At 49.8% G+C, this 21,194-nt stretch overlaps 7 protein-coding genes across 7 annotated transcripts; 3 read left to right on the plus strand and 4 right to left on the minus strand.

The window, feature by feature from the left end:
- Positions 1-1,756: 1,756 nt before the first annotated feature.
- TRIVIDRAFT_92769 (uncharacterized protein) lies at positions 1,757-3,643 on the plus strand (the record flags this gene model as incomplete). Its single annotated transcript, XM_014102744.1, has 2 exons — positions 1,757-2,113; positions 2,163-3,643. 2 exons carry the CDS (start codon positions 1,885-1,887, stop codon positions 3,578-3,580), a joined length of 1,647 nt encoding a protein of 548 aa, XP_013958219.1.
- A 793-nt stretch (positions 3,644-4,436) lies between these two features.
- Positions 4,437-5,347, minus strand: TRIVIDRAFT_128428 (uncharacterized protein; the record flags this gene model as incomplete). Its single annotated transcript, XM_014102745.1, has 2 exons — positions 4,437-4,815; positions 4,881-5,347. Coding segments are annotated over 2 exons (846 nt in total), but the record flags the coding sequence as incomplete, so codon positions are not given.
- Positions 5,348-6,069: 722 nt separating this feature from the next.
- On the minus strand, positions 6,070-6,913 carry TRIVIDRAFT_200339 (uncharacterized protein; the record flags this gene model as incomplete). The annotated part of the gene is made up of 4 exons (XM_014102746.1): positions 6,070-6,380; positions 6,446-6,560; positions 6,642-6,730; positions 6,841-6,913. 4 exons carry the CDS (start codon positions 6,911-6,913, stop codon positions 6,070-6,072), a joined length of 588 nt encoding a protein of 195 aa, XP_013958221.1.
- A 1,487-nt stretch (positions 6,914-8,400) lies between these two features.
- Positions 8,401-11,834, plus strand: TRIVIDRAFT_67662 (cation transporting ATPase; the record flags this gene model as incomplete). The annotated part of the gene is made up of 4 exons (XM_014102747.1): positions 8,401-8,661; positions 8,724-8,989; positions 9,048-10,731; positions 10,791-11,834. 4 exons carry the CDS (start codon positions 8,401-8,403, stop codon positions 11,832-11,834), a joined length of 3,255 nt encoding a protein of 1,084 aa, XP_013958222.1.
- A 917-nt stretch (positions 11,835-12,751) lies between these two features.
- TRIVIDRAFT_128602 (uncharacterized protein) lies at positions 12,752-13,832 on the minus strand (the record flags this gene model as incomplete). Its single annotated transcript, XM_014102748.1, has 2 exons — positions 12,752-13,245; positions 13,304-13,832. Coding segments are annotated over 2 exons (1,023 nt in total), but the record flags the coding sequence as incomplete, so codon positions are not given.
- A 1,000-nt stretch (positions 13,833-14,832) lies between these two features.
- TRIVIDRAFT_221272 (uncharacterized protein) lies at positions 14,833-15,234 on the minus strand (the record flags this gene model as incomplete). The annotated part of the gene is made up of 2 exons (XM_014102749.1): positions 14,833-14,843; positions 15,015-15,234. 2 exons carry the CDS (start codon positions 15,232-15,234, stop codon positions 14,833-14,835), a joined length of 231 nt encoding a protein of 76 aa, XP_013958224.1.
- Positions 15,235-19,041: 3,807 nt separating this feature from the next.
- On the plus strand, positions 19,042-20,967 carry TRIVIDRAFT_200342 (uncharacterized protein; the record flags this gene model as incomplete). Its single annotated transcript, XM_014102750.1, has 8 exons — positions 19,042-19,080; positions 19,391-19,460; positions 19,839-19,876; positions 19,932-20,019; positions 20,100-20,230; positions 20,282-20,332; positions 20,406-20,732; positions 20,779-20,967. The coding sequence occupies 8 exons, from the start codon at positions 19,042-19,044 to the stop codon at positions 20,965-20,967; spliced, it is 933 nt and encodes a 310-aa protein (XP_013958225.1).
- Between the last annotated feature and the right edge of the window lie 227 nt (positions 20,968-21,194).

The raw sequence follows: 21,194 nt of genomic DNA on the forward strand, positions 1-21,194 counted from the left end.
CGGGCCAGGTGGAGGGAGGGAGTAGCGGTACTCGACAGGAGCGGGATCTTGCGGTGATGCGGCGAGTATCTGCGACTTTGAGGAGGCGGTTCGAGCAGGGAGGGAGAGAGAGAGACAAGTGTCCAACAGGTGCCAAGGCAGGATGGAGGAGCAGAGCAAGGCTCAGGGCGAATCGAATCGAGTCGAGTCGAATCGGAATGGATGAATGCGATGCTTCCAGGACGAGAGTTTGCGGCGCGTGCCTGCAGAAAGCTGGCTGGTGGTGTGAAGCTCCAGGCCCGGCTGCAATTAGTAGACACCGCTTCCAGACACGCAGCGAGCTTCGAGTACTGCTACCCGTCGGTGGGCGCAGCGTTGCCAAGCTGGCGTTGTATCGAGTACGGAGCAGAGGCGCGTCGCCTCCCTTGTTCCTGAAATTAGTGGCTGGCCCGGGCGCTGCACCTGCAGTAGCTCGCTGTAGCTCTGCTGTAGCTCTGCTGTAGCGCCCAAGGTTCCCTACAGGTCGCCTACAGAGTTGGGGCCAACCCATGGATGCAGCAGAAATTTTTTGCTGGCTGCATCCGCCCTTTGCAGCGCTGCGCAACATGTGAAGCGTTTAATATGAACTACATTCATCCCATCCCTTCCCATCCCATCCCATCCCGCAACTTGTTTAGCGTATGGCTGGTGCTACCAAGCACCTCTTCTGCTTGGCACGTTTCACAACTTTATGCTGCGCATCAATCACGGGCCCCCGTTCTCACGTGGCTAGTCTCGGGACAGGCCCGTCCGTCTATGCGATCGAACTGCGGTGTGCCTGTCTGTCTGTCCGTCGTCTGTCCGTCCTCGGGAGTGCGTAATATATGGGGCGTTGCAGGCGTCAAGGCCCAGTGCCAACGCAGCAGGCCCGCCGGTTTGCTGGCAAGCGTTTGTCATGCCAAGGGGAGCGGGCCGAAGTTATGCACTTCATCTGACGTGTGTATTACTGTGCTGTAGAGCGTTTGTGATACGACATCCCGTAGCTGTGGGAGCAAGCGAGTGATGCATAGTGGGCAGGACAAGGTGAGTCGGCAATCGTTCATCCAGGATGGAAACCACTAGGAACCTGTAATGAATACTGGATAAGTGGGAAATCTTTTCCTTTGGGGAAACCGGAACAGAGCCACCTTTTGTATCAAATGTGATGTATCCGGTTGTTCATCACTTACACCGCAAGCTGGGCGCATGACTCAAGCACGGCCACTTTATTATACCATGCATCGCTTGTTGTGCATGTATAAGGAAAGCCACATCCGTCCAGAAAGGGAATAACATCACATGTTCTCTGGTCCATACAATAATATCGTATCTCAACACCATCACCATATATTTGGTCCATCATCACTTGAATAGATTCATCAATCCCACCTCCCGGGTAGCTAGCAGAATCACATCGGCCAAACGTAGGCCCGCCCACAGCAAAATGACGGCGCCACAATCTCTCCGCCCCAAACCGATCAATTGCGTCATCCAGCCAATCAATTCCCACATGTTGCAAAGCACCAGCTCGATCCTCACCAGCTTCACATGCGGCTTCACTTGGCCCAAATCGGCCTCACCAATCAGTCTGCAACCTCCGAGATTCGTTAGCTGTTCCCTCCATCTGCCTATCTGCCTATCTGCCTATCCGCCCATCTGCCTACCTGCCCTCACATGATGTCTCCTCCAGCTTCTCCGTGGTATCTCCGGATCTCACCTGCTCGCGTCATCCATCTCCGTCCCTTTACGACTACTTGAGCTTCTCGTAACACTCCAGGCATGCTGTCGTTACCCCGCAACCCCCACCTCCGTCATCTACTCCAACCAAGCCACCGTCTGCTGTCTTTCTCGATTCCGTCTCGCCAGTTTTCATTCACCAATCGCACCATGGCTCAAGAGTACAAGCTCAAGGGCGTGACCTCGCTGTCACTCAAGCCCGGTCAGAAGCAGGAGGCGGAAGTCGAGGGCGTCGACGCTAAAGTCCTTCTCGTAGGCCTTCAGACGGCTGGAAAGGTCGAGGTGCAAGCAGTTGGTGCCAGATGCACCCATTACGGCGCTCCGTTGGTCAAGGGCGTCTTGACCACCACGGGACACCTCACTTGCCCCTGGCATGGAGGTAAATCTGACAAAACCCTTCCCTGGAGGATGCATACTGACTGGCGCAGCTTGCTTTTCTGCCAAAACCGGCGACGTAGAAGATTCACCAGCCTTGGATGCCCTCCCCGTCTTTCCTCTCACTGAGCGAGATGGTGCATTCTACATTACCGCCGAAGCAGCCACTATCAAAAGCTCCAGCAGGAAGCCCAACTTCCAGTGCAGTGTCTCGAGTGACTCCAAAGACAGAGTCGTCGTCGTTGGTGGTGGCTCTGGTGCTCTCGGCGTGGTCGAAGGGCTTCGTGAAAAGGGCTACAGAGGCCATCTCACCGTCATCTCCAAGGAGGGCTATCTCCCCATTGACAGGCCCAAGCTGAGCAAGGCGTTAATCACAGACGCCGCCAGGTTGGCATGGCGGGACAAGAGCTGGTTCGACAGCGGCTCGGTTGAGTGGGTTGACGGCGAAGTCAATGGTGTCGACTTTTCTGATCGACACGTTACAACCGCGACTGGGAGCAAGATTCCCTACACCAAGCTGGTTCTCGCAACTGGAGCGACCCCCAGGACTCTCCCTCTTCAAGGCTTCAAGGAGCTCGGCAACATCTTTACGCTACGCACTATTCACGATACCAAGAAGATTGTAGCCGCCATCGGAGACAAGGGCAAGAAGATTGTCATCATCGGCTCGTCCTTTATTGGCATGGAAATTGCCATCGCCACTGGCGGCGACAACTCAGTGACCGTTGTGGGCATGGAAAAGGTTCCTCTCGAGCGTGTTCTTGGCGAGCAGGTCGGCGCGGGCATCCAGAAAGCCTTGGAGGGCAAGGGCATCAAGTTTTACATGAGCGCTGGTGTTGACAAGGCCGAGCCGTCCAGCTCGGATGCCTCCAAGGTGGGTGCTGTCTTCCTCAAGGATGGCACCAAGCTTGATGCAGATCTCGTCATCTTGGGAGTCGGTGTATCCCCCGAAACTACCTTTCTCAAGGACAACAAGGCTGTCCAGCTGCGACAGGATGGGTCTCTTGAGACCGATTCTCACTTTGCTGTTGCTGGACTCTCAGACGTCTACGCCATCGGAGACATTGCTTCGTACCCTTACCAAGGCCCTGGGGGAAATGGAGCTCTCGTCCGAATCGAGCACTGGAACGTTGCCCAGAACGCGGGCCGGGCTGTTGCTTCGCACATTGTGGACCCATCTCTCACCAGCCAGCAGTTTATCCCCGTCTTCTGGTCTGCCCTGGGGGCTCAGCTGCGGTACAGCGGCAACACTGCTGCCTCGGGATGGGATGATGTCGTCTTGGATGGAGATGTAGCCGCAAGCAAGTTTGTCGCATACTACACTAAGGGCGAAACCGTCGTGGCAGTTGCGTCCCAAGGCCGCGACCCGACTGTGATGCAGGTGTCTGCTCTGTTGAAGCTTGGCAAGGCGCCAACCAAGAGCCAGCTGCAAAGTGGCGTGGATGTATTTAGCATTGACGTGTCGGCCTAGTGGCGATGTAGACTAAGCATAGTATAACGATCAATGATACTGATGACGTGCCTTTGCTTCTGGATATTATGAACTTGCCGTGCCTTGCCTACTCGCAGTGGTGATGACACAGGCCAATCTGACGAGGCTTCACACAGGTCCAACATCTTTTCGTTTGTCGACCGTACACTTGGCTAGAGGCCTTGCAGCTCACGCTTGGTGAAGCCAAGCTTCGAACGCCGTGACAGTCCCCCGTCGGCTAAAGCCCTCGAGATATAATTAGAATGGCATAAAGAAGCCTACTTAAATATGTGCTCAATTCTCCCCAAGCCGTGGGTTTCCTGGTGAATGGAGACGGTTGCATTTCCCACCCGCATCGTTATCAACGGAGAAAATGACGTCCGGTTCTATAAAGCTGCAGTAATATGGTCAGTCAAGAAGCATTTTTCAAGCGTCTTTCGGCTACACGGACTTGAGACTTCTCCCAAGACCTCAAGATGTCGGTCTATCACATCATATTGACACTATGGCACCAGGTAGCAGTTGCCTGCGAGAGGGACATAATATTTCGTTAAATGTTTAGTCTGCGGTGTTTCTGATATCAAAGTAAAGTACACATAGTACACATAAAGACTGGCACATTATCGATATCTCCTTCTGTCAGCCAATAGCCAACTCCTACTTGATCCGCTCCGATGGTACGGTAACCCGGCTGAGGCGGTTTCGGCCATGAGGTTACGTATCTTACAGACAAGGGTTCGGTATCAGGACCACGTAATGGTAGAACGTAGCTGCCATCAGCATTGCGCCATATCTCCCCAATTACGTTGGGCCGTGGGTGATATTTAGCCTCAATATCCTTCCAAATAGCATCGCAAAGCGGCGTGAATACACTAGATGAAGACGACACGGTAAACTCTCTGAGACCTGCCTTAAGGGCGAATGCGTCAAGAAGCTCGAAGACGCTCTGCATATTCATGGGATAAGGGATGCACCGGTTTGTCTTGAGGGCTAGGAATAGTCGGGTGAGGTTTGGTAAACTGGAGCCCAATGCAGTGAGATAATTGTCTAGAGGGCGTACTTCCGGGATTGTGTCAAAATCGCCTCTGCGTGGTTTGAGCGGGCAGATAACCTCAAGCGACGTAATATCAGCGAGTCTTTGGGGTGGTAATAGCTGAGGGAGATTTAGAATGAGAGCTGGACCCGACATGTGAATAGTGTTTGTTCTATAAAGCACGTCGATTCCTTCCACGTAGCTAGATGCGTGAATTAGACATGAAAGAGCAAAGCGGAAAACGGATCTGGGAGGTAAACCACTTACGCCTGGCGGCAAGACAACAGCCATCCCATAATCCCAATCTTGCACTTGGATGGATATAGCCCACACTGGTTTTGACAGTAAAGTGCCTCTCCATAACGACAACGGTCATCCCCCAGCTTTGGATGATCAGGGTTAGACCTGCGGAAAAAACACTTTTCATTATCAGGCATAACACGATGACACACAGAGCTCCACCACTGCCAAGATTTGGGTGCTCTGGTATTATAGATGCAGCAGGGATCGATACCGGCGTGGCGGGTATTTCGCTCTCCAGGTTTCTGAGGGGCGAAAGGGTGTACAAATGACAGGTCCATGTGCACCGTGCTGTCTCCAAAGGCTATGAGGAGTATCTCGCGTCGCAGCTCCGCCGGCAGCTTCTCAAAGAACGGGGAGCCGGCCAAGGCTAAAACTTCGGTTGACGGCGATGGGGTCAAGACATTCGGCCGAGTAGGAGGGAGGCGAGGTAGATTTGTAGCGTCGGCTTCGAATTCGCCGTCATCTGCTTCATCTTGTCCATGACGAGAGCGTCTAGATATCCTGCGGAGCTTTTCTCGAAGCCCTCGAAGCCAGGTCTTAAGTTTCGACTTCATCACGAGACAATGCGGAGTTGTTGACGCGTTTTGATCGAGTCGAAATGGATGGCTGGGTGAATGTGAATGTATGTAAGTTAGTTGCCAAGACAGTTGCGGGCATCTGCTCCGTTTATATCATAGTTGGATGCGTCGAACCAACCAACATGGAAGACAAACACTCTCAATGCGCACTGTATGAAACTGCTGGGGCGTGTCCAGGCTGCAATCCATGCATTGTAAGTATTGGTTACAAGATTTCATTTACATCTTCATGTAGTTCCTGTTTTATGCAATGTCCTTCCGTTGAACCATTTCAAGCTCAACAATTGAGCAAAGCGTCCATGTCCATACTAATGCCACAAGCTAGGGACAAGGTACAACTACATACATGTACATGTAACTACATATAATGTATGGATAACGGATGGAATTATTACACATTCACCAAGATTCTACTTTCAAACATGACGGAGACACCATTCGAACTTTGTATTCCCTCCCACGTTCCTACAAACTTGATACGAAAAAAAAAAAAATTCCACCAATTAGTGGCTGTCTCTTCCTCTTCCTCTTCCTCTTACTCTTTTTCTTTCTCGGCCTTGTGCTTGGGCCTGTGCCTATGCCTGAGTCTGAGTCTGAGTCTGAGTCTGAGTCTGTGCCTGTGCCTGTGCTTGAGCTTGAGCCTGAGCATGGGCCTGCTGCTGCTGCTGCTGCGCTGGTGGTGGTGGCGGCGGCGGTGGTGGTGCCTGAGCTTGCTGCTGGGCCTGCTGCTGTTGATGCTGCTGCTGCTGCTGCTGCTGCTGGCCCTGTGTGGCCACGAGAGTGCCTTGACGAAGGCGCTCTGCCTCTCTTCTCGAGAGGGTGCCGCCCCTCCCGCAGCCACGATACCCCGGGATGCTCACCATCCCGCCTCGAATTCGAGGGACGCCTGTCAAAATGTTGTTAGTTTGTTCAATTATGAGGTAGAGTTGAAAGGAATATGAAGAGGCATACCTCGTCCTCGTTCTCGGCCACGTCCACGGCCACGTCCACGGCCTCGGCTCGCTGGAGCCCTCTCACGCGCCGTTGGCGCCGCCAACATTCTCAACAGATCTGGCCTTGCCAGTATCTGTTGTAACTGGTCTATAATAGGCATTCTGGTTCTCGAGTATTAGTATCAGATCTGTGTCTCAAACTTGGACGCACTTACGTTGGTGATGATGGTGATGATGATGATGGTGATGGTGGTGGTGGTGGTGATGTTGCTGCTGCTGCTTTGACGACACAGGCGCCAATATACTAATTTTCTTTAAAAAAAAAAAAAAAAAAATTCGCCCTCGTTGGCAAAATTTTTGCTTCTGTCAAGTCAGTTCGGCGATCTATCGGACGGCCCATAGGGTTAGACTCACGAAAAAGGGCTTGACAGAAGGATTTGAATATAACAACACGACTATGCTCTTCCTTGTCAGTAAATTGGCACATGATGCTGATATTTGGGAGAATTGTTGATGATGATGAACATTGTGATGGGAAACGAAGAGCGGCAAAGGGAAGGGAGGGATGCTCACACAGAATGATGATGTTGTTGAGGAAGAGATTCTTTCCAAGAGGAGAGCGGCTTTGGGCATTTCTTCAAGGCATATAAATGTGGGACCAAATCTCAGATACAGCGTTTCAGTTCAGTTTTTGGGCTGCATAAGTGATTGCAAAGTGAAGGCCAAGTGATATCAGATGGCCGTCTCTGGGAATGCGCGTGCGCGCCTCTGCATTTCTCGATTTCTCATTGGCGGCACTATTGGCATATTTCTTGTCACTATAATGGTGATTTTCGGTCAATTCCATAATCCCCGTCTTTATGATAGTCTTGTTTGTATTGGGGACTTGCACCCGATTTGTATCTTGCCAGTTGGCAGATGCCATTGCCCCATGCTTGACAGCCAGACTTCAATATGCCATTCTGTACAACTACCCAGTCAAAAGATAATTTGTACCTGAGAATATTCTCACATGTGATCAATTCCTATTGATCTAATCATTTTTGTAAAATTGCAACACTGCAGCGCTGCTCAACCAGAATATTTCTGTGTTGTCCGGCGGCAAACTGAGTGATCTATTCATGTAGGCAAATCTAGGACAACTAGCCAGGATCAATTCAATCACCTTTTCTATAGAAAACACAACTGCAGGCTACCTGAATACTCAACAGCGAAACAAAATGAAAACCCCAAGCAGCAACACGAGGTTGTTATGTTTTACTCAAGACAACTCTTATTGTCTATCTCTATCCAGGGCTTTGAACTGACTTATCCTGTCAAAATGCGCGATCTGAAATGCTACCGTTGTGGCAATTTGTAACGAACTAAACAATTAGGTACCTGCTACATGCCCTGTGCGGTCGAAAAGACCCAAGTCCACGTATCCAGTACTTACCACAAATGGAAGTTCATAATGTCGTCGCAACTCTCAACCTCCGATAAGCAACGAGTTCTGAACGCGTGTCCAAGGGGGAATTGTATCTTCAAATCCCACATATTATCTAATTGTTATCCAACTGATTACCCATCGTCATGGATTGTTATCACTTCCGTACACTTTATTCGTCGTTGCCCTCAAATCGTGTCCACCATTTTCCGACCTAATTATCGCCAAGAAGTTCTTGGCTGCTGGGCGAAAACCTTGAGGATCTCCTCAGAATGGGAATGGATATCTGTCGTCGCACTGAATCCACTGTGGCTAATCGCAATCCCCCGTATTCTCTCCGATGACTGATGATTCCAGTACCGATTCATATCTCACATGTGGTCAAGATAGCGTTTAAGACATCCGTAACCCCAGCTCACTTTACTTCCTTTTCAGTGTTTCACTTCTCCCTCCAAATTCCCGGTTTCTCACTCTCGCCCAGGTTCCTCCTTACATTTGCAAACTCGAGATTCCATCGCTCAGCTATCATCGTTCGATCGGTGTTGAGGATGGGCATGTCCACAAAGGCCAATGATCGACTGGCTGTGGCCCATCTCTCGGGCCAGAGCAATGAGCCGATGAGCAGGCCTGCCCACGCGCTCTCCTTCGAACAAGTCGTTGACGAGCTCAACGCAAACATCTTCAATGGTTTATCCGAGGCAGAAGCCGGCATGCGGCTTGAAAAATATGGCAAAAATGATCTCGGAGAAGCTGAAGGTGCCCAGCCCATCAAGATTATCATCGCACAGATCGCCAATGCTATGACTTTGGTGAGCTTCTCCTAATGACGGCATATGTAACCTCTAACTTGGCTCACTGTGTAACCTCGCAGGTCCTGATTCTCGCCATGGCTGTCTCTTATGGAATCAAGTCCTATATCGAAGGTGGCGTCATAACGGCTGTCATTCTACTCAACGTCGTCGTCGGTTTCTTCCAGGAATACTCGGCCGAGAAGACAATGGATTCTTTGCGCTCTCTTTCATCTCCAACCGCAAACATTGTCCGGGATGGCGATTCCAAGGTTGTGCCCTCCGACCAGATTGTTCCTGGTGATCTGGTCGAAATCAAGACGGGCGATACAATTCCTGCTGACCTCCGGTGAGTTGGTCCCGGCTTCGTAATTGACCCGGGTTCGGTTACTGACGCTTTCAATTAGACTGATTGAAGCAGTCAACTTTGAGACCGACGAAGCCCTCCTGACAGGCGAGTCCCTGCCAGTTCGTAAAAATGAGGCCGCCGTCTTTGATGATGCCACTGGCCCCGGCGACCGTCTTAACGTTGCGTACAGCTCCTCCACCGTCACCAAAGGCCGTGCCAAGGGAATCGTCTTTGCAACCGGTGCCTTCACAGAGATCGGTGCCATTGCATCTGCCCTTCAGAAGAAAGACAGCAAGGTCCGTCCTGTTAAGCGCAAGGCTGATGGTTCTGCCAAGCCTCACCGATACCTTGAAGCCTATACACTTACCTTGACCGACGCTATCGGCCGTTTCCTTGGAGTCAATGTCGGCACACCGCTTCAGAAGAAGCTTTCCAAGCTGGCAATCCTTCTTTTTGGGGTTGCTATCGTCTGTGCCATCATCGTGCTCGCTGCCAACAATTTCAACTCCACGCAGGAAGTCATCATCTATGCCGTCGCCACAGGCTTGTCCATGATCCCTGCGAGTTTGGTCGTTGTCTTAACCATCACTATGGCTGCGGGTACCAAGCGGATGGTCCAGCGGAACGTCATCGTGCGAAATCTGAAGTCCCTCGAGGCTTTGGGTGCTGTCACCGACATCTGCTCCGACAAGACCGGCACTCTAACCCAGGGTAAAATGGTTGCTCGAGGTGCATGGATGCCTGGTAAGGGAACTTATACTGTTGAGAACTCATCGTCACCGTTTGATCCCACCGTTGGTGATATCCGTTACGACACACGCCAACCTCACGAGATTAGCTTCAGCCAAGGTGGTGATGCTTGCGGCACCGTCGCTTCTGCTAAAGAGCTCCTCTCCCAGAGCAATATCGTCCTTACCGACTTTCTGCGTGTTGCATCTCTTGCTAACCTTGCGACTGTCGTCCAGAAGGATGATGAATGGCATGCCCGAGGTGATCCCACTGAGATTGCCATCCAGGTTTTTGCTTCTCGATTTGACTGGAATCGCCTACATCTGGTCAGCAATGATGAGCAGAACCAGTACAGTGAGATTGCTGAGCTACCTTTCGACTCTGATGTCAAGCGTATGTCTGTCATTATGAAAGACAATCGCTCCGGTAAGCTGTTCGCCTTCACCAAGGGCGCAGTGGAGCGAGTTATTGCGTCGTGCAGCACCTACTGCCCCAACGATTCGGATGACGTGGTCCCTCTGACCGAGGAATTCCAGCAGGAGATTCTTCGAAACATGGAGACTTTTGCTGGCATGGGGCTTCGCGTCCTGGCTCTAGCATCCAAGCCATACCATCTCGACGTGAAGAAGGGGGACGAGATCAACCGTGCTTCTGTCGAGTGTGACCTTGTTTTCCGGGGCCTGATCGGCCTCTATGACCCTCCTCGCCCAGAGTCCGCCCCTGCTGTTCAAGAATGCCACAAAGCTGGCATAACAGTTCACATGTTGACTGGTGATCATCCTGAGACCGCCAAGGCCATTGCTCTTGATGTTGGCATCTTGCCCTCGCGTATGGATATGGTATCCCCAGATGTTGCAAGAGCCATGGTCATGACGGCTGCCCAATTTGATGCTCTCTCGGATGATGAAGTCGATCAACTGCCCGTCCTGCCGCTGGTTGTAGCTCGATGCGCGCCAAACACAAAGGTCCGAATGGTCGAGGCTCTTCACCGCCGCAAGAAGTTCTGCGCTATGGTAAGTTTCCTGAACATTGAAGTTTGTTGTGTGAATGACCTGACACTTCCAATTGATAGACTGGTGATGGTGTCAATGACTCTCCTTCGCTTCGCCGTGCAGATGTCGGTATCGCAATGGGCCAGTCTGGCTCTGATGTTGCCAAGGATGCTTCTGACATTGTTCTCACCGATGACAATTTTGCCTCTATTGTCGCTGCGATTGAAGAAGGCCGCCGCATCTTCGACAACATCCAGAAGTTTGTCCTCCACGTTTTGGCTGAGAACATCGCCCAAGCCGTCACCCTTCTCGTCGGCCTAGCGTTCAAAGACATCTCAGGTCTCTCGATATTCCCCCTGACCCCTGTGGAAATCGTATGGATCATCATGGCTACTTCAGGTATGCCCGATATGGGTCTAGGCTTTGAGCGCGCTGTGCCAGGCATTCTTGAGCGGCCTCCCCAATCCCTGCAGACCGGCATCTTCACGCTCGAGTTTTTCATCGACATGGTTGTTTACGGCCTCTGGATTTCAGCGCTCTGCCTCAGTTCTTTCGTCCTCCGTGTCTATGTTTGGGGCAACGGAGAGCTCGGTTATGGCTGTAACGAAGGCTATAATGACAGCTGCGAGACGGTTTTCCGCGCGCGTGCAACCACGTTTGCTTGTCTGACGTGGTTTGCCCTCTTTTTGGCTTGGGAGATGATTGATAAACGCCGATCTTTCTTCCGTATGCAGCCCGGCTCTGATAAGTACTTTACACAGTGGATTCACGATATCTGGCGTAACCAGTTCCTCTTCTGGGCTGTCATTGTCGGTTTTGTGACTCTCTTTCCTCTGCTCTATATCCCTGTCATCAACACAAAGGTCTTTAAACACAAAGGCATTACTTGGGAATGGGGCATTGTGTTTATTGCTGCCGGACTCTTCTTTGCCGGGGTCGAGGCATGGAAATGGTGCAAGCGTGTCTTCTACCGCCGACAGGCACGTAAGCAGCACGACGTCAGTCGGAATGATATAGACCTGGAGCAGCGCATTTTCGGTGCGTATTTGAGTTTGTCTGTCAGTGACGGCGGCTCGCAAAATGATGCGAAAATGCCTTCTCTGCAGAAGCAACTGCGTCAATGACTATTCTGGGGCGGGAAGCCCCGTAGAATTGAGGAAGGCTTTGAAGCTAACGCAATGTATGAAGGTGAGATCATACTTGCTAGGATCTCAGAGGTTGTGGGTTGGGTGAAGCTGGGTAGAGAGCTCGGAGGTGGAGACGGAAACAGAGAGAGCTGTGTGGTTCAAGAGGTTAGGGAAGAAGGATGTGGTGTCTTTGGGGTAAATTGCGGTCGGCGAAGTGACTCCGTTTCTGGGTTTCTAAGCTGTAGAGGCTGGACATCCGGAGTTATGTACATAGGCACGCTTACCTCATATCTAATATTACTTGTAGTATCTACGCCTTTCCATCATTTCACAACAAACAGTATTAGAACAGGAGCAGTCGTAGGTGAGGACGACCGGGCCAAGGGTACATATGCCCTTTTCATCCCCCCGGCTATGCGCCATCTTCAAAGTCAACACTTCCTTTACAGCATTGACGACTACGAACTTCATAGTGGCGTGGTGATGCTCCCTGGGTTTCAGAGCATCACTTCAAAAACAGAGAAACATGATCGACTACGAACTGAGCAAATGCATCGATTAAACAAATCCAATCCATAAACAAACACTGTTTATTCTCAGCTGATACCGACTCAATCACCTTCTTTGCGACGGCGCCTAGCCGTCATCTAAATATTCGCCTGGGTAGATTCCATTGTCCGAAGCCACCAACCTCATACCAAGCTTTAGAGTCGTTGGATGACAAGAAGCATGCTACTTCTTTCCATCACTACGGATCCCAATCAACTGAGTTCTTCTTCCAGAGAAGTTTTATGCGCATTCAGCTCTGCCGCAATGTTGACCTCATCTGATCTTTATACGTGAAAATAGAATACGTACGCAAGCTTCTATTCCTACCAACGATCTTGGGCCTTGTCAGCCTCAACAGCCTCGCGATCCAAGACTACCACCAGCTTCCCGCTCACTTTCCCCGAACGCGCCGCATCGACTACGAGATTGACAGCGTCAAGGTTCTCGTATATGTTCGTCTTGACACGAATCTTGTGCTCCAACACAAAATGAATCATGTCTTCGAGTTCCTTCTGCCCGGACACCAACGAGCCTTCAAAGCGCAGGTCTTTGAAGATGATTGCACGAAAATGAAACGACACTCGTTGAGGTTGAGCGACTTGGATGACTGTCCCATGAGGTCGAGTAATGGTACAAGCGGTATCACACGCCGTTTCATGGTCTGATAACACGATAGTCGCCTTGATTTTGTCGTCGCCGATAGCTTCGGTTATAGCGACCGTCAGTTGTTCATCTCCTTTGCGCGCATCAAGAACCAGCTGAGCTCCACACTCTCTCGACAGCTCAAGTCCTTCCTCGCGGGCGTCGACGGCGACCACGTTGACACCTGCCTTGACTGCAAACTGTATGGCAAGATGACCTGTTTAGGATTTGTTAGGGAGTGATTTAAACTCATGCTAATACAAGAGAATAGTTACCCAAACCACCTCCGCTACCGACAATACCGATCCACTCTCCTGGCTGCGCCTTTGTGGACTGGACTGCTCTCCATACAGTAGCTCCCGCACAAGTTAATGGAGCGGCGGTAACGAAGCTCATGGTGTCTGGAAGAACAACTGCATAGCGGGCATCGACAACGGTGAAGTCTGAAAACGCGCCGGGCAGAGTGGTTCCAACATATCCCTTCATAAAACGACAATAGTAGCGCTTGTCGACTGGGCCCTTGCAATCGACACATTCTCCGCAAAGGCCACGCCATCCAAGTGCTGCAATGCGATCGCCGAGCTTGAAACCAAGAGCAGCTGCATCTGCTCCCAGACTGACAATTGTTCCAGTAGGCTCGTGAGAGCCTGCGTGCTGTTTCGGCAAACTCGAAAACTGGCCTTCCAGAACCATGATATCGGTGTGACAAAATGATGCGGCGGCCACTCGAATCACAATATCATGACCGTCAACGACTTCAGGTCGCGGATATGCGTCTTGGATCTGATATGGTTTGTGAAACTGGCCAGTATAAAGAGTACATGTAAGCATTGCTCTGAATCACAAGCATGAGATGTGTGATAAGTGCCTACCTCATTCACAACCGCTGCTCGCATAACTGTTGGCAGGTTGGGAACACTTAAAGCAGCCATGATTCTTTCTTTACTTGACTAATTCTACAGAGAATTGACTGTTGATATGGAAAGATGAGATGCGACAGATGAAATAATGGCATCTTGCATCAATATTTATCATTCTGTCGAACGGAGATTAGCATGCACAAATGATCATACTGTGCGAGCCACTCCCAGCACCTACACTGCTAGAAAGAATTCCGATTAGATTCATTTGAGATATCTTGCCAGTGGATTCCCCCCCAAGATATTGAGAGGGCTGGGTGAATGAAGACACACACATCTCGCCAATAGACGCCCGACTTTAATGCCTAACATAACGACTAGCTATGACGCCTAACCTGAAATCTCTGGGAATCTCTATGTCGTTTCCGCAAATCACACACTGTGTATTGATAGACCTGATTTCGGACGCTGTTGTTGAGGGGAATGTTAACGCCGATGAGGGGCCTTACTTGGTAGTAAACACCGAAATGTTGGAGAACATGATCATCCAATGTGATCCGACGTCACAGCGAGCTACGTGTAGATATTGCACAAGAAAGAGTTGAAATGAGCATATATATTGCACAGTTAATATGAATCGATTGGAGTTGTTGATTCAGTTTCAACGATATGTCAAAATTGAGTTGGCAAACGATGAAGGTCGTGTAATCATTGTTGTATTGGAATCGCTGTATTTATCCAGCCGTAGGTCTATTCCACCTACGAACCTGAAGAATTCACTTTGAGATCATGGTACCCATATGAACAAGTCATTATTAAGGGATTCGGATTCGTTCTCTTTCCACATCTAAAACAGCTGTCTCAAGCGTCGTCTTGTCAAATGTTGGGGCGAGTATGACACTGGACAATGCTTGATCGTTTCGAATACAGGCGTAATATTGCAATTACCACATGACTACCCCAGTCTTGTAAATAGATCAGCCACATGTTAGCATCAAGTTCAAGGGGAAGAAACACCTGAGACGGGATTAAACAGCACTGGCGACGGAAACACGACTCATTGATTCATTTGGTTAAAAAAAAAAAAAAAAGCAAAGATTTCGCCCCCCTTGGCCTCACCACCAACTAGTGGTCTTCTTCTCTTCTTTCTCTTCTGTTTTCTCTTCCTCCTTCTCCTGCTGGCCCTCTGGCTCCTGCTGGCCCTCTGGCTCCTGTTGCTGCCCCTGCTCCTGCTCCCGCTCCTGCTGGCCTTGAACCCGGGACTGGTCCTGGGCTTGCTGTTGCTGCTGCTGCTCGGTGGCAGCCAAAACAGTACTTCTGGCCAAACGGCCAGCCCGAGCCGCCATCTTGATTTGCCTCCGGGAGAGAGTCCCCCCGGACCCCCCCCCCCCCAAAACCGGGAACCGCAGGCTTGCCTACTCCAACAGTGTCAGTATCGAGATAAACGATGAGGCAACGGCCAGGGATATACTCCTTCTTCCTCCTCCTCGTCCCCCCTCTTCGCCACAGCCTCTCAAACGGCCTGTTTCAGAGGGTCAGTTCTGAGGAGATCATAAATGAAAGCAAATACAGGTATGGAACATACCACCGCGCCCTCCTCGACCACCACCACTGCCACGGCCACCAGCACCAACGCATGATACAGAGGTGTGTGGGATACGTACAAAATAGAAAAACGGCACAAGGCCTAAGAGTTTTGTTCAAGGTTTCTATATCACGGTCAGGGTATCATATAGATGGGGATGCCGAAGTGAAATCATACAAAAAGAAAGGCTAGGAGGCGCGACAGGTTTGTAAAGAGATTCTATCTCACAGTTAGACAAAACAAGAACAAAAGATACCAGAGAAAGGACATACTAAAAACTGCCCTCAGGCAAACACGATCGTATAGAAGGGCTATGTACCTGGTCATTAGCAAAGATCTTGGTGGGAGGCAAAGGGGGCATACTTGCTTTGGTGATGATGGTGTTGAAGAAGGAAGAGAAAAAAAAATCCAACTTGGATGACAGCAGACTTTCTTACCTACCAGTGGTGTGCCCAAAATGAAGGCTGCATGAATCAGATCACATTTCGCTCACTTTCTGATGAGCCAGTGAGAAACGACCGGGCGGTCATTCAGGAGGCACGTTGAATCCTTGGTTATATACTCTACTAATGGACTTTTCAGCTCAAGTATATAGGTGATGATCAAAAATAGTGGAAATACGAAGTTTATTGGCTCAAGTGTTATTTATAATCTCGGTTATATGCATGTACCTAGTTAGCATGAAGAGCACATGGAGGTACATCAACGATATTACAAATGGCTTTGAGACTCTACTCTGGCAATCTGCTGAAACAGTAGTAACTGTGGGTGGAAGTTGATGAAATGAAGAATTGGAAAGCACATATACGTTCTATTTCATTCTTCAAAACTTATCATCTGTGTTGCGTTGATGAGAGCGTGATAAACAGAAAATCCGACCATGCAAGATTCCTCCGCACTTTGGTGACTTGAGATACGGCCCTGCATGTTCACACAAACGTTCCTACGTGGATGCCTGATTGAAACTGGATTGGCCAGTCAAACTCAATTGAAGCTGATATGCGAGTCCCGAGACAACCTCTGTCAGATAACGGTAACCAAAGATCTGATCAGATTCAGGCAGCTACAGCCTTGAGATGTGAGTACACGTAGGAGGTTGTGATGCGAAACTGACGCTGCACAGACTGCAGAAATAACGCCACCATGTCTACACACATACAATAACAGAGACTCTAGTTGGATATTTACTTCAATGAATGTGATGGGAATTGTCAGAGATTTGGCTTGGACATTATGAAATGAGTGTTGATGTGATCAATTGGCAATCGTCGAGGTTGAATAATGGATGGACTGGTTACATGTAGTAGCCAGGCAGGGTCAGAACATGAAGCCGGCAAGCCAGAGTGGGTGCTGTAAAAAGTATTGGCGGGGCGCTAAGTCAGGCACAGGGCTTAGCGGCCCACTGGCGCGGGGGCCTACAGGCACTTGGTTGCCCTAGCGGCACCTAAATTACAGAAGGAAGCGGAATGGAACAACAAAAGAGAAGCGCGGGACACTGTAGAACTGCAATGAATCAGGGAGGTAGATTATGTATTCTTTGCATGTAGCAAAGGATGCATGGTTTTGGAAGATAATATTGGTGGATCGATCTAGTCGCCGTAAGTAGATCTGATGGATGGATAGGTATAAATCTTGTACTGTATATGTACTCATATTGGAGAAGAACATGAGTACATGTACCAAGGGTGGTTCCACTAGGCGCTTGCCACTAACAGACTTCGCCCTGCAGCGTCGGAGAATGTCTGACACAGATTCAACGATGCACTACAAGTGCCAAATTCATGCTTGAACCAGACATCAAGTCCGAGTACACGATGAGGGGCCTGGAACGTTACAGGCAGCTGTACTTGGAAGTGCCAGTGAATTGATCCACGGCACGTGAGAGCTGCCACTGAAGACTGGATGTGTGCCTCAGGCAGAACGCAAGAGGACAAAAGACTGCTGCAGCAGATTGAACATGAAGGCAGAAAGATGATGTGCTCTCCTATCTACATGTACATGTACCTTGCCATCTTCAAAAACTTTTTTTTTTTTTTTTTTTTTTGCGAATCAAAATTCTGATGTTTGTTTCATCCGATACTCGACATTCTTCCCTTCTCTTCCCCGTCCGATTCTCTCCCTGTGATGCCTTACCAACAGCTCGTCACACCAGCTTCTTCTCCAACAATGTCAATACAGGCTTGCTCGCAACATCCCCAACTGCCTCAACTACCCCTGGCGGGAGCATCAACTCCCAGTAGCCAGGTCTGGTAATGAAGAAAAGCAGGACCTGGAAGCCCTCACGTCGCTTCGGTCGGGGCGACTACGCGTACAAGTCTTGCAGCTGCAACTCCCGCTGCCATCTCTGGCAGTGGCGGAGAGAACCTAGAAGCCCTACGTCGCTTCGGTTTGCGCGAGCATGCTTATAGCATCTGGCCGCCTGCAAGTCCTTCTGCTACCTCTGGTGGTGAAATGGACTCTGGACCTGGAAGCCCCCCGTCGCTTCGGTCCATGCGGGAGCTGCAGCATTCGGTGCTATACCCGTGTTTCAGTAGGTAAAATCCCTTCTCCTATTCTCCGACCAGTGTTTTCTTTCTTCAATAGCGTCACGAACCACGCAAGTATGCCAGACTAGTGAGTATTTCCTTTCGAGACTTTCCACCTATTGTTTAGGTGCTCTCATTCTGGTGTAGTTATCCTTTGAGATTTTGTTTTGCCCACCGGGCTCTTTCCTACACATTTCTTTTACTGATGAATCTCCCTTGTATGTGGCAACAACTTCGAGATAGAAATTCATTCAGATCATGTGTCGACACGCCTTCTTTTCGTACGTTTTGCTCTAGCATTTTTCCTCCTCTGACAGTACGCTGGTGACCACCGAACAGATATCCAACAACAACGACACGCGTGGACAAAATGGTCCGTTTGTTAGTGGCAGCGGCCAGATTGGTGAACGGAGAGACCATTGATGGAGATGGAGGAGCAGTATGTCCACTATAACTCCCTTATGACTGATCACAACTCTGACATTTACCGGAACAGATATAATCCAAGCTTGCAGTCTGTCACCCAAAGATAGAAGACAATGTTGACCCTGGCCATTGACCGAGCTGGCTTGTTGTGGGTGTTTGCCTCCGTCCTTATGAAGATGAGATGGAGTAGCAAGAGCAACAACTGCAACAGCATCAGTGGCATCGACAACAGCGAATCCAACTTCTGCAGCACCAAATCGAGCTGCAAGACCTGTTGCTCTGACATTAAAACAAGTTGATTGCGCAGCAACAGAGGCGGTTCATTCGGCTACAACAGCAGCTTCTCAATCTCGAGTAGCACGAGCAGGAGCAGTGAGAAAGGGGATGTTAGAAGGAAATTGGTTGCTATTAAGAGCAGCAGAAATATGGAATTTGTTAGCTTGAGAATTTTTTTTTTCTTGCCCTTTGGGTGTTTTTGGGAGTGAGCTTTGCTCTCCTCTCTCGTCCATTTTTACCTATTGTAGAGATACTAGAAAGATTGAAAGACAATTCTCCCGAGACGGCCAAAGACGGCTATTTGCTTGGGATAAATTTGGACAATCTCTTTTTGAGGTAGTATGGGTGATGCAGAGGCCCAGAATGCAAAGCAATTGCAGGTACGATACGACAAGTCCTCAGAACAATCATCCACCAAGCACTTCAGATGAGTGCTTGGAGATGCTAGAGATCACCATGCCGAGCTATTGGAGATGTATAGACTTACGACAGAAACTCTAAGCTATCGTGTATATCTGGAGCTAGTAGGGCTATCTCGGCTAGTAGAGCTATCTACAGCTACTACAGCTACTACAGCTATCCAGAGAGACTACATATATCTAGAGCTACTGGAGCTATCTACAGCTACTGGAGTTATCTTCAGCTACTCCAGATATCTACAGCTACTACAGATACCTAGAGATACTATAGATATCTACCTCTATTGCAAATATCCGGAGCCAGCATCTAAAAATCACTACTAGGTACTACTCAGTCCTAGGTACCTAGTAATCAATTTTCTGCATTCAGGGCATTGCCAAATTGACGGACAGAGAGTACGAACAAGGTGAAGGTGGAATCCGCCAAGTCACGTTACTCCGCGTAATTCGAGGCCTGCCAGGTGCCTGCCATGCGCGCACCAGTGCTTTCCGACTTGTACCTTATTTTCTTCTTCTTCCGTTTTCCTTCTTCATCTTTCTTCATATTTCATAATGCCCATCAATTTCCGTCAAGCTCTCTTTGCTGACCATTGGCATTGGATATCTCTGCTTTCCTCCTGACTGGAATTTTCGGCTTTCTTCTTCAACACCATCACCACCCATGCAAGTGCGCCCATCTTTTCAAAACAAAGTTCCATCGCTGACTATTGGTACTACAGTTTCTCTGATCGTGTTTATTGCGCCCTCTGAGTTTTCTGTACGCATTTCCTCGGGTACCATGTTTTGGTATGGACCACTAACCGTCACAATAGAAATTTCCAAACAATATTGACTTGTGCCCCCCTGGGCTGTTTTTGTATGTATTTGCCATACACCTGTGTCCACTACGCCTTACTGACGGTAATCTCTATATCGTTGTCGCCGCAAGTTTCGACTCTATCCCTCAGAAGGACAACACGCACTAACTGCTATCATAATAGATGTCGTTCAAGGCCAACGATTTCGTCAAGATAGTGGGGGCCGTGGATCGGTTTTTGGGCGGTGGGGGCCGTTGATCGGTTCTTGGGTGGTGACCGCGGTGGCCGCGGTGGAGGACGACGTGGACGCGGTGGTATGTTTACGTTGACGTATATTTTTATTTCAAGCCTGACATTCAAAACAGGACGTCTTGGTGGGTGTGGGGGAGAAGGAGGAGGAGGAGGAAGAGGAAGAAGTATGTTCCCAACCCATTCGTTTATTCACAGTTTCGAGCTAACAGGTATACCAGATGCTGCCAACAAAGGCAGCAGCAACAACAACAACAGTACATCACCTCCATGCTCCCCTCTTTAATCGAACTGGAAACTAACAATACTGCACCAGACAACCAGCAGACGCCTGCTGTCGCCGGTGGGAGGGGCCCGGAAGGTGCTCTCTCCCGCCGCCAGAAAAAAATCCTGGCGCGAGCACAGAGAGATGCCGGCCTTTCGGCCGAAGAAATTTTTTTCGCTGCCCCCGAGCAGCACCAGCAACAGCAGCAGCAGCCTCAGCCTCAGCCTCAGCAGCAGCAACTCCTGCTCCCGGCCCCTGCCCCGGCCCCCGCCCCGGCCCTGACTCTGACTCTGGCTCCGGGGGTTGTTTTTGCTTGCTCCCCCCCCCCCCCCCCCCTCCCCCCCTCAGCAGCAGCAGCAGGAGGAGGAGGACGTGGAGATGGGTGGGCTTGGGGCTCCGGCCCCAGCCCAAGAAGAAGGAGACCAAGGAGAAGCAGGAGAAGAAGGAGGCCAACAGGCCAAAGAAGAAGAAGAAGATGATGAAGACCAAATGGTCTTCGAGCAGCAGTTGGATGAAACCATAAGATGGAAGGAATAGATGTTCTTTTATTTTCCGTTTTTTTCTTCTTTTCTTTTAGCCATCTAAATAGAGAGTGATAATAGAAGGTAGTAGAGGAATACAGTAATGATGGGACAAAGTAGCGATAGTAGAGAGAGTAGCGATAGTAGAGAGAGTAGCGATAGTAGAGAGAGTAGCGATAGTAGAGAGAGTAGCAATAGTAGAGAGAGGAGCGATAGTAGAGAGAGCAGCAATAGTAGAGAGAG

This window comes from Trichoderma virens, assembly GCF_000170995.1.
Source record: "Trichoderma virens Gv29-8 chromosome Unknown TRIVIscaffold_5, whole genome shotgun sequence".
Taxonomy (NCBI): Eukaryota; Fungi; Ascomycota; class Sordariomycetes; order Hypocreales; family Hypocreaceae; genus Trichoderma; species Trichoderma virens.